General features: G+C 31.9%; 1 protein-coding gene across 1 annotated transcript; it reads right to left on the bottom strand.

Annotated features, from left to right (window-relative positions):
* Positions 1-7,625: 7,625 nt before the first annotated feature.
* LOC112459389 (phospholipid phosphatase 5) lies at positions 7,626-10,945 on the bottom strand. The gene is made up of 6 exons (XM_025023455.1): positions 10,595-10,945; positions 9,929-10,034; positions 9,674-9,821; positions 9,412-9,540; positions 8,022-8,192; positions 7,626-7,936 (listed from the first exon to the last, which is right to left on the bottom strand). Exons 1-6 carry the CDS (start codon positions 10,675-10,677, stop codon positions 7,767-7,769), a joined length of 807 nt encoding a protein of 268 aa, XP_024879223.1. The 5' UTR covers positions 10,678-10,945; the 3' UTR covers positions 7,626-7,766.
* Between the last annotated feature and the right edge of the window lie 2,147 nt (positions 10,946-13,092).

Here is a 13,092-nt window from a genome sequence, read left to right as displayed (position 1 = left end):
ACAAGTATTTATTACACAAGTATTTTTCACCTAGTATTAAATGCTTTCTCATCAGAAATTTAATACTAAGTATTCAATACTCGTCCTGTATTAAATACTACTTTCATAAATTACTGACCAGTAATAAAATACTATGCAATACTTGGATCACAGTGATTCAAGTACTAATAAATACTTAATTTTAGTATTATTAATACACAAAATAAGTATTTATTACTAACCAGCTAGTAATACTTTTTTGTAAGGGAACTGATTTTAATAAGTGCAAATTAAAACTGTATTTAAACAAATATAATTTTAATATAAAATCTGGATTTAATTTGAATTTTACCCAAATTAAATATGATTTAATATGATTTTAGTTAGATTCATATTAGATCGTTTTTCGCGGGGAGTAGTTTGCAGTCAGACAGATAGACAGACAGAGAGACGTCAAAGGTACTTATAATAATAGATAATGGATATAGATATATTTACATTATAATATATAATATATAGCTATATAAATAATTTATTGTAAATTATTGTATTGTCGCATGCATCGCTATATACCTTCTTTGGAGATGCAGGTAATTTTTTATTTGTTTAAATGTTCTTTGATTTATTTTATTTTTATTTAAAATGAAAATATTATATTATTAAAATTCTTTAATTTATTTTTACTTAAAAGAAGTTTTGACAATATATTTTTTTTTCTTTACAAAAGGATTAAATACGAATTTGAATGAACAAGGCAAAGCATCTTCTAGTAATCTTCAAAATAAGACTGCAGCCGAATTAGTTACATTTTTATATGATACAGAAAGTGATGTTCAATATATTAGAAATGAATCTACTTCAGAAAAATTTATATATATACATATATATGTATTGCTAGAACAATAAAATTAAGAAGATTACTGAATATAAAGTATTTTTGAATATTTTTATGCTCATTATACACTGTTCCTCGTTAAACGCATTAAATTAAATGAACATTGAACAGATTAAATATAATGAGCACGCGCGGTCATATAGACTAGCTATAACATGGCTATTACACTGCGGCTTAAAATCCGATTTAATAAATATATATACTGTATATTATCCAATCCAAAATTTTTGCAGCCCCACTACCACTCTCAGTTTTTGTTTACTCAGCGCCAGTAGTTCTTTAGCTCTTCCCCTGGTCTGCTGTTTTAAAAATTATATTTGTATATCCAATTCAAAATTTTATTACTCTTTTTAAACTGAATTTGTTTCTTAAGATGATTTTTGAAAAATTATATATTTGCGCTGGTTATGACATATGTAGACTATATATAACACTTACATTAAATTAAGAAGTAGTCTACCACGTAAAACAGTTGGCTCACGATCCCGAGGTCCCGAGGTCCCGAGTTCGAATCCCACCAAGGTAAGTGTGTTTTTCAAATACAAAAAAATATTTATAATCATAGACTGCATCTTAAGAAACAAATTTAGTTAAAAAATAATAATACAATTTCGAAATAAATATAATTTTTTCATTTTTTTTTTTTGACAGTGTTGCGCATTCCTTGCACGGTTTTTGAGGACAATTTGTCGTCGGACAGCGCTACGCAAAGCTAGGCTTGCTTGGTTTTTGCCGATTATTTGTCGTCGGACAGCGCTACGCAAAGCTTGCTCGGTTTTTGCCGATTATTTGTCGTCAGACAGCGCTACGCAAAGCTTGCTCGGTGTTTGTCGACAATTTGTTGGCAGACAACGCTAGACAAAGCTTGCTCGGTATTTGCCGACAATTTGTTGGCAGACAACGCTACACAAAGCTTGCTCGGTTTTTGCTGCCAATTTGCTGTCTGGTTATGTACACAGACTTTGCTAGCAAAACACGAGCTTAAAGATGACACAAATGGCCGGATTTGACACGAATCTTTGAACGAATTTGATGCCATCTTGGCGACAATTTGCTATCAAATTGCTTACTGGGTTGGTTATTAATAAAGCAACAAATAATGTAAGAATAAATATTGAAGATGACCCAATATGGACACAAATAACAAATCTATAAGTAATATAGATTCAAATGATAAATCTATAAGTTATATGGATACAAATGACAACAAGTAATATGGATGCAAATGATGAATCTACAAATGATATGGATACGAATGATGAATCTACAAATGATATGGATTCATATTATGAAGATATTGAATTAAAAGACAATGACATAGAAGTTTCAAACTTATGTGATAATTTAAATACCTATGATAATTGTTTTAAACATAAAAAGTAAAAGAAGTACAAAAACATATTATACTAAACTATTTAATATACAAATATTCATGTTATATACGACATATTAAATCTAACATAACACATTTTGACTTATAAATACTTAAATATTTAAAAAAATGATAATTAGTTGAACGCATTTAGTCAAGTTAACAATTTTTTTCTCATTATATTACCGATATAAAATTTTCAATAAAATTATTTTGGTATTAAGTTCCTGAGTGGAAATAATCGTCATTGTAACTATTTTTTTCGTATAACTTTGATCAAACTCTTTCTCGAGTTATGCGATTTGTTTTGTATTCCTAATTTTACCTGGATATGCTGGATAGACAAACACAACTTCCTTTATGATTTAGCTTATTGTCAGCAATTTATCCAAAAATATAAAGATGCCTATTTATGTAACGGTGAAAGACCAACACGAATTTCTTACAACCTTCGTCTATTTCTCGTGAAATCTTTAATCGAGTCCATTCTGCCAAAGAGAGGTATTACGACCCTGGCATGCACAGAAAGAATCATAACGTTATTAAATAATATTAAAAATTGTGCAAATTAGAAATTTGCACATAGCTTCCTCATAGAGGAAGCTTTAACTTCCGCAAATTTGGAGATATCGATCTATTTCTAATTTTATTATATTTTTCAGTTTTTTCTACCCCTATTTCACATATAATTCTTTTAAATTCGGTTAATTAGACTTAGCTTTATATGCGATCAAAATTATGGACCTTTGATCGCGTATAAAGCTGGGTCTAATTAACTAAATCTTATAAAATTATATATAAAATAGAGGTAGAAAAGACTGAAAAATACAATAAAATTAGAAATAGATTGATATCTCCAAATTTGCGGAAGTTAAAGCATAAACAAACATTTCTGAAAAAATTCAAAATTTTATTAAAAAAGAACCCCTTGATTATTAGCAATTTTTATTAATTCTATTATATTCTTCAGTTTTTTCTACCTCTATTTCATATATAACTCGTTAAGATTTGGTTGATTAGTTCTGGAGTTATATAAATTTTCGATAAATTTGGCACATACACACACACATACACACATACATACATACAGATATTTTTTAAAATTGCAATTTTTCGACGTTTTAGAACATTCTGAACACATTCAGAAAAACAAAAAAAAAATTTTTTTTTAACGAAAACAAAAAGCTTTCTCTATGAGGAAGCAAAACTCAAAGAAAATAAAAAAATGCTATAATTACAAAATTAAAAGACTGCAAGAAGTAAATAAAAGTAGTAGAACTTGAATAGAAAGTGCTGTTCATAAAGTTTTAACTATAAGAATCAAATTAAATTATTAACTGGCGAATTCAAAAAGTTCCAATTTGGGATAATGAAACCATAAAAAAGGCATTAAGATATAAATTTATGTGTGATCGTTCGAGATATGAAGAAATAAGCTGCGATCTGTCATTATCTTCACTAAGAACGCTACGCCGACAACTGGAAAATGTCAAATTTACAAACGGGATATATTAGAAGAAATATTCGAATTTCTCCAAATTAAAATGTCTGCTTTTAAAAGTAATATTGATAAACATTATATGTATGTCGGTTCTAGATGAAATGTCTATGATTCCTAGATCATTTGATATTTCAACAAATTCATATGTTGTTCTGCAGGTTCTGCAGGTTCTGCAGAATTATATGTATAATAATATAGCAATAAAAAAAATTTGCTTCGAAGGCATTAGTATTTATATTAGCTGGTATTGCTAGCAGGTGATGGAAGCAGATCGTGGGTTTATATTATTTTACAGGTGATTCTGCTGACGGTAATAACTTTAAATCAATTATTTGCGATATTATCAAAAAAACTGAAAATATAGGATTACGGGTTCAGTGTCACATTTGACATGGGATCAGCAAATATGACAATGTGGAAATTATTTGGAATTAATGTATCGAGGCATAGTACAATAATCAATTCCTGTCAACACCCTAAATGACAAAAGTCGTAAGCTCTTCTTTTTTCATGATTGTGCTCATGCCTTGAAAAATATAAATCAAGGTTTTAAAAAAAATAAAACAATAATTATCCCTGATGAAATTGTTACCATGTTTGATTTGCTAACTAATGTAGCCAGAGCAAAAGATTTAAATGAATTATGTATTTCTGAAAATCAAATAGATTATGGTCTTAAGGTAGGTTTTCATGGGCAGTGAAATGTAGCAGCAGTGAGCAGCATTCGTATGTATTTGACCGGAAATGAATGTCCGGTAAAGAATCTATACATATGAAATCGTTTGTATTTCGTATGAAGACTTTTGAAGTGCAATTGAAAAGGTTTGTGAGTCATTCAGTTAATTGTAATTAATTAATCATTTTTTCACCATGCACTTAGCCGGAATAGATAAATTAAACAAAGTTTTTGTATCGAATCGTTTGTATTTCGTATGAATTTAAGAGTTATGAAGTGTGATTAAAAAGGTTTGTGAGTCATCCAGATAATTTTAATTAATTATTTATAAACTATATGTACCTAGTCGAAATATAGATTTTTATTCATGTTAAAAGAAGGCGCTAGTGTTCCCGAATAAACGTTTAACAAATTATTTTATAACTGAAACCTCTTTGACTGAAACAAATAAACATTGTAACATATGACATTGATAACGTTGTACGTGTTGAACAAGTAAAGCAAGGGCAATTATCCATACACCCGCCAATGACCTTGACCTTGACATATGTTGTCAAGATCACTCTCCTGAGTGACCTTCAGAAGTTTTTAGTCGGCGGTCGTTATTCGTTAAAAAGTTATTAACAAAAAAAGTTTTGAAAATGTATAGCAGCTATTTTGAGTATTGAGAGGCATAAAACGACCAATATTACGTCTTTTTTTTTTTAGTAGAGAATATCTCGTTTCGCGTGAAAGTTGCTGCTTTACTAAAAGCAGCGACTTTCTCGCGAAATAAAGTATTCTCTGCTTTAACAAAGACTTCAATTTATTAACAATTTACTGCTTTAAATGTTGTGTTTTGGTAAAGCAGCGACTTCTCGCGAAATAAAATATTCTCTGCTTTAAAAAAAAAAAAAAATATTAGTTGTTTATGCCTTCGAATACTCAAAATAGCTGCTATATTTTTCAAACTTTTTTTGTTAATAACTTTTTAACGAATAACGACCGCCGGTTAAAAACTTCTGAAGGTCACTCAGGAGAGTGACCTTGACAACATATGTCAAAGTCAAGGTGAGTCAAGGTCATTGGCGAGTGGGGTCTTAATATGCATAATTCATATAATGAGAAACCATTGCAGGCAGTGCCCAGATAGCAAAATGTTAGCAGAATGCGCGCAGATTGGCAGCAAATTTGATCAAAATCCCACACCAAAACCATAGCCATCTGTGTCCGCATTAAGCTCGTATTCTGTCGACAGAGCCTGCTGACAGGCAATGTAAGCAGATTTTCAACAAAAACCGCGCAGAGCCTGCATACAAAACCTGGCAGCAGATTGGCAGCAAAAACCGAGCAGAGCCTGCACGGTCGACCTGAGAACAGATTGGCAGCAAAAACCGAGCAGACTTTATCCATACCCATACAGCACAAAATATTTTTTAGAAAGATTAAAATAATTTACAAAAATATTTTTTAAATGTTTCTATGTCCGCCAGATTATGTCAGAAAAATATTTTCGAAAATATTTTTAAAAGATTGCAAATAAATATATACAATAATATTTGTAAAATCTTTCTATCAGAAATATTGCTTCGAAAAATAAAATATATATATACATATATGTTTAACCCAAAGCAATAAATGTTTCGTTTGAAAGATTTTTTTAATATTTAAAAAATATACATTACACACAATATACTTTACATCTTATTTTAGAAAATATTATTTTGCATATCTATATCATTGCAGCAATTTTGGTTGAGCCTTGCGTTGTATTGCTGACAAAGATATGTCTCGTGGATGTTATGATTTTGCTTCGCAGGAGGCCTGCTTATATTAGCCCTCAACTGAAATTTACTTACGAGTTAGTCTTACCATTATGCGCCGCTTAGTAGCGTCGTTGCAAACTATCACGGAAAGGATCTGTTCGGTTTTTGCTGCCACTCTGTTCTCAAGTCATATGCGCAGGCTCTGTCCGATCTTTGTTGTCAATCTGCTGCCAAGTATGTGTGCAGGCTCTGCGCGGTTTCTGCTGCCAATCTGCTCATATTGCCTGTCAGCAGGCTCTGTCGCATTTCTGGCTACAGTTTGACAACATCATCTAGCTGATAGAGCAGTTTCCGCGTGCAATTTGTTGCCTTTCTGATACCAAAAATTTAATGCAGACTCTGCTTAGAATCTGCTGCTCAGGTTTGGCTATCTGGGTGGTTCTATGTTTATCAGAAATGTTGCCCTTGGCTATGTGGTACAATATAGCTGTAGCAATATTGTTATTCAACAAACTTACACGGCCGCATTCATTTTATCGAAATGGGATGGATTTATTGCATTTTCCTTAAGATATGGACACAGTTTCAACGGATCTTGTTGATCTAAATTAAATACTTCGCGAATAAGTATAATAGAAATTTCGTTGTCTGGTAAGTTATACTTTTAAACTAACATTTCGTCTAAATAAAATTTGTGACCTGATGTTAATGAGCACGCAACATTTTTGAAAACGCGGCGTGAACGGAATCTGGCATAATAAACAATTTGTCTTTTCTATTGCACGGATGTGGAATAGAATTAATAATCTTGCTAAATTTATCAGCTGTAATATTCATAATCTTACACCAACTCCTATCCTGCGGTCCCATGTCGGAAATTATTGCTTTTACTTGTAATCCGATATCATATGCCTTTTGGATAATTGCTATAATTTTGTCAAACATTTCTCGTGAATGAATTTGATATCAAAATAGCCACCAACCTGCTTCCATTTAGTAGAAATGCCGCACAGCATAAAGACAAGGCTATACGATAGCTTTGTGATTAGAACTGTCAAATCCACCCGATAATTTCATCGTCGGTCGACCAACAACTGAAGCAACCGAATATTGATCGAAATGTTTATAATAAATATTTATATTATATTGCCAAAAGATATAAAAAAACATTTCAGTTTATATACAAGAAATATTTTTCATACATTCCTAAAATATATTTTATATATTGTTAGTAATAATTTTTGTATTATTCTAAAACCTTTATGAAAAATCTTTATAAAATATTTATTACATATTTTTGGAAAATAAATTTTCAAAATATTTATAAATATTTATCATAAATATTCATAAATTTTGTGCTGTCTGGGTAGGAGATACAACATAAATAATGCAGCTGAAACGAACAGATCTATAATACATATATTAATCATAGAATAAATTCTACCAATACATTTGAATTTGTTTCTGTATAGACATACATTTATTTAGATGTATATATTGGTACACAAAATATATAGATCTCAAAGATTTTAACGAAAGTATTAAGTACCGTTTAAAATACCATATATGGCGTATATGCAGTAATAATTTTGACTTTTTTATATCCACTTAATTTGCTCGTTTTTGTTAGACTTGACGTTGTCCGATTGAACTTGTAACGTAAGCGCGACGTATGGTTTGTCGCAATACGGCGAATCTAACGGAGGGTAATAATGTCTGTAGCAGACGTGTGTTAAGCAGTAGCCTATTACTGATCCTATTACCACGTCTGAAACAAATTCCGTGTTAAATTGTAATACAAAATTGTAATGGAATCATATTACTTTAACAATGAAGTTTCAAATGCAGATCACCTTGCCAGTGATGGTGATAGTCGCACGTTCTGCTTAACGCGATAGTTAGAGCGACGCAGAGCGGTAAAAGAAACGTGCACAGTCTCCACGATTGTCCTTTTCCCGCCAAGCTGAATGTGTGCAACTTTCCGGCTAAATATAAGGCAATGAAACCGAAACTGGCGAACGCAACTGCAATGGAAATTATTGTAATCTGAATATAATCTTCTATATATTTTTATGCAAATAGAAATATATGTTATCTTATCTTTGTGTGTTCTTTACTAAGAGCTACTATTTCCAACGTTTGTTAATTCTAATCTAAGTTGGCTATTCTAAATTTTTTTTTGAAATATTAACCAGCTAAAAATCGATATACAAATGAAACATCTACACTTTAAAGACAGAATATAAAACTTTATTAGAACATTATTAATAACAAAATTAAACAAAGAAAATTACAATAAATGCTCAAAATTGTTTCCTTTGGCTTTAATACTTTTTTGAATCCACTTCAGAAAATTATTCATGATGGTAAATCCCTGGTGATCATCCTAGGTACACAGGCAGGGCCACTTTAAGAGACTCCGTCGATTTAAAGCGAATTCCAGAGATCCGCTCCAAGCTGGACCACACAGAAAAATCCTTTGGGTTCAAATCCAGCAAGTTTGATGACCAAACGTTCTTGCCCCAAAAACAACTCTTTGCATGTTGCATTCGTGCCGAATGAGCTGGTGCTCAATCTTGCTAGAGCGTAAACCCTTCTTCGAAATGCTCCGATGTCCATGACTCCAAAACGCCTCGAAGAACGATATCTTGGTAGCTGGTGGCTGGACAGACATCTGCGCGACGGGTGTAAGACACCATTAATTTTCATCGAAAGAAATGTGGAAATCAATGCTGCCAGCTACTAAGAGACCGTTCTCTGAACAATATTCAGCGCAAACAATCGCGATGTGCAAAGAGCTATTTCCTGGTTTTTTTGGGAGGCAAAGATATTTGGTCGCCAAATTCGCCGAATGAACCTGATGGACTTTTCCGTGTGGTCCAGCTTGGAGCAGATCTATAGAGTTCGCTTTAAATCAATGGAATCTCTTAAAGTGGCCCTGTGGCATACCTGGGATAAAATTATCATCTAGCAGTGCGCGACCATCGTGAACAATTTTCCGGCTTCGAAAATGTATTAAAACCAAAGGAAATTTTGAGCGTTTATTGTAATTTTCTTTGTTTAATTTTGTTATTAATGTTCTAATAAAGTTTTATGTTCTGTTTAAAGTGTAGATGTTTTTTGTGAACCAATTTGTAGCTGCTTAATGTTTTCAAAAAAATTCTTGGAACTTTTGTGTCACTGTACTTATTCATATATAAGAAATATCTCAATTTACTACTATCACTGCCAATATTGACGTACACGAGGAATGTCCGCTTGGAAATGACTTCTTTCCGTCCCTAATAACTACCGGATCTCCAGTGCATTTAAATCCTGGATTCATTTGTCCATCTGGAAAACACCGCCAGAAGAAATCTGGCCTTGGACGACCTAAAAGTGTGAGGAATATGATGAAACGATAAATAAAATCAATCATTATATGGATAATGTTATTAAAACTGCAAATCTTATTGAGTTATTTGACGCAAATCTGTTGCACTCAAACCTTTCGATAATAACCCACCTACTATAAGTTTCAAAATGTCTGTAACAAGACCGTTAAATCCTAGGGCTAACGTCACAGACAATACTGACTGTTGAAGATCGACTTTATCTTTATGCATCATGAAAAAGAAGCAAATAACGACAATAGGCATCATAAACACAAGAGGCTGGAAAAAAAAACATTTTGTTTAATATATATTATTTACGAGATAATATTCTACTTATATTTTATTGTTAATCCTATTTATTAAAATCTCTCTAGATATACACCTACCCATAATACTGTAGTTGGAACAAAAGATTCTGTTCTTGGATTTCTGTATAACCATAGTTCATCTTCATGAATTTTTCTTGTAAATGGTTCTGCTTTTTCCAGCTCCCTGAAAGTCGAAAGCACATTTGCAGCATTTATGTTTAATTGGCATTTATAATAAAAAAGAACAATTGTTTTTCAGACATAGTAATAATCAATATCAAAAATAATTTATATTTATAGTGTAATATATGTTATTTCTCAAAAAATCACAGCTACTTGTTAAAAATTATATTAACATAGATATCAATAAAAGAGTCATAAAATTTATGTAAAGATATAATATGGATAAAACTTCTACTATTCTATTATATTATATTTATTCATTTATTTAATCCATGTCTTGTGGCTACTATAGTGTTTTATACACTTACCTATAAAATACTTTACAAATTATATTAATATAATTATCAATAAAAGAGTTTCAAAACTTGTGCTTTTAAAATAAAAATATAATATGAATAAAATTCTGAATACCATTATGATTACTATTAATTAATGTTAATTAATACTACTAATTAATACTAATTACTATAGACTGACATTTGAACATTAAATTTAATGACATGTCGCTAATTGTAACATATTGATTGTTTAACTACCGTCTACTATGAGGCGTCAACTTACACGAATAGCACTGCCAGAAAGACACGCAGCAAAACGTCAAACCAAAACCATAACGAAAGTCGAAGTCCACGTAAATTAGTCATCTCGGTACGTCGCGCATTTAAACTGAAGATAAATCGCGCCGGTTTTCTCCGTGTAAAAGGAGCATAAAAATTGTCAACGTTAAACTTAAACGATTCATCGTGTTAAGAAACCGTGTCCGCCTGCGTCCACATCGATCGAAGTAGTCAGGGCATTTCGGGCACCTATTTTATGAACTGTTTGGAATGGATTCCGATTGGAATAATTCCATTTTCCCTACAGACTTCTATATATTACTAGAGACTCTCAAAAGGCTGCATCCCCATGGAGAGAGAAATAGCGGAACGGAATGAGGTTCGGGAGGTTCCTCACAAACTTTTGCTCCCGCACAGGGGAGCCACTGTGCCTGACAGCTAACGGCGCAAATTTCAAAGCAGCAAAAGAATAAAAAAAAAATTGTGATAATAATAGAGTGGCAAAAAATACGCAAAGTGGTCTGTAGAAAAATTAAAAAAAGAGCTCCGTTCTCGGGGAGCAAAAGTAACGGAGAAAAAGAAGGATTTTACAAGATCGGTAAAATAGATCGTCAATATCGTTATTATGTCTAATATATACTCTTTACCCGGCGAACCAAATTGTAACAGAGTTATTTCAGTTAATGAATGCGAACTAACATTATCGATTGACATATAGTCATAATATTTTTATTACAATACTGATTTTTCCCATATGTTAACAATTGGTGTTTGAAACTCGCGCGGAATACTACCAATTTTGATATGGTGCTGCACTCTATGCTAGCTTTCACTAAGGAACCTCATTAAAACGGAATTACTCTGAATGACGCTGATAGGCTAATCTCTAGGTTGGGACTCTCAAGATGGGATATTAGCCAATCAAAGGAATTCCGTTTTAATTCCGTTCCGCTATTTCTTTCTCCATGGGGATGCACCCTAATTCGGAACGAACAACCACCGTATTGACCTATCGATCATGTATCTTTTCCCCTAAGACGAAAATGTGAAAAGTGAAAGGTTTATCTCTTTCTATTCAACACCAATAGAAAGAAAGAGATAGTTACATGAAACTTTCATTTTTCACGTTTCCGCTCTAGAAAAAAAGTTACATGATCGCTACCCTGGGGGTCAATCATGTATTAAAGTAGAACGTGAAAAGTGAAAAGTTTTATATGACTATCTTTTTCTATTTAACATCAATAGAAAGAGAGATTTTTCATTTTTTACGTTTCCACCCTAGGGGAAAAGATTCATGATTGACCCCCTCTGACCTCTGATCTCTGTAAAGCTAGCCGACACAAATTACTAAATTTGATAATTTTTAATTTTTTTAATGGCTTTTGCACACAGGACGCGGAAACGCTTGCCGCGCGGCAAGAAGCGACGCGGTAGCCTATCAACGTGTTGCTTTTTCGTAAGAACCAAAAGTTTATTGGCTACCGCGTCGCTTCTTGTCGCGCGGCAAGCGTTTCCGCGTCCTGTGTGCAGAAGCCATAAGTGTATATTTTGTTCGTAAATCGTTTGTGATTGATTGTGAGTCAGTTTTTAATGTTTGTGAACAATTAGTTTGTAACAATTATATTATTAACAATTTTATTTTGGCCATGATGTCAGCCGACACTTTTTAGTAACAAACCGATTTTTGGTCACTGATAACTGTAATTAATAGGAAATTGCCCTTACAAAAAAGTATTACTAGCTGGTTAGTAATAAATACTTATTTTGTGTATTAATAATACTAAAATTAAGTATTTATTAGTACTTGAATCACTGTGATTCAAGTATTGCACAGTATTTTATTACTGGTCAGTAATTTATGAAAGTAGTATTTAATACAGGACGAGTATTGAATACTTAGTATTAAATTTCTGATGAGAAAGCATTTAATACTAGGTGATAAATACTTATGTAATAAATACTTGTGTTAAATTACTGATGAGTATTTCAATGTTAGTACTGAAATACTGGACCGAGGATTCCATGTGTAATAAATCACTGGCCAGTATTTTAATGTTAATACTCAAGTACTGAACTGAATATTCCATGTGAAATTTAATCACTGACCAGTACTACAATTTGTATAGAAACATTATAATGGGTAATTCCTGATAATATTAAGGAAGAGAGATAAAAGTAAGGCACAAATACATTTTATATGAAGGTCTGTACTAATTCGTCGTGATAAAAGTGTACAAGTTTTGAATTAGTACTGCGGATATCATTCTTATATCCAATTCAAAATTTTATTACTTTTTTTAAACTGAATTTGTTTCTTAAGATAATTTTTGAAAAATTATATATTTGCGCTGGTATGACACATGTAGACTATATATAACACTTACATCAAATTAAGAAGTAGTCTACCACGTAAGGCAGTTGGCTCACGATCCAGAGGTCTCGAGTTCGAATCCTACCAAAGTAAGTGTGTTTTTCAAATACCAGAAAATATTTATAATTATA

The sequence above is a fragment of the Temnothorax curvispinosus genome, unplaced genomic scaffold, assembly GCF_003070985.1.
Source record: "Temnothorax curvispinosus isolate PA1 unplaced genomic scaffold, ASM307098v1 QBEX01009798.1, whole genome shotgun sequence".
Taxonomy (NCBI): Eukaryota; Metazoa; Arthropoda; class Insecta; order Hymenoptera; family Formicidae; genus Temnothorax; species Temnothorax curvispinosus.
This window is presented reverse-complemented; position numbering and strand designations above follow the sequence as displayed.

What these genes read in the sequence shown, in the direction of transcription:
- LOC112459389 (XM_025023455.1), bottom strand. Translation starts at nt 10,677, where the DNA reads ATGACTAATTTACGTGGACTTCGACTTTCGTTATGGTTTTGGTTTGAC. An exon ending in TTTCTGGCAGTGCTATTCGT is followed by an intron (nt 10,035 to 10,594) that starts GTAAGTTGACGC and finishes TTCGACTTTCAG; the next exon opens with GGAGCTGGAAAAAGCAGAAC. An exon ending in TCCAAGCGGACATTCCTCGT is followed by an intron (nt 8,193 to 9,411) that starts GTACGTCAATAT and finishes TTTCCATTGCAG; the next exon opens with TTGCGTTCGCCAGTTTCGGT.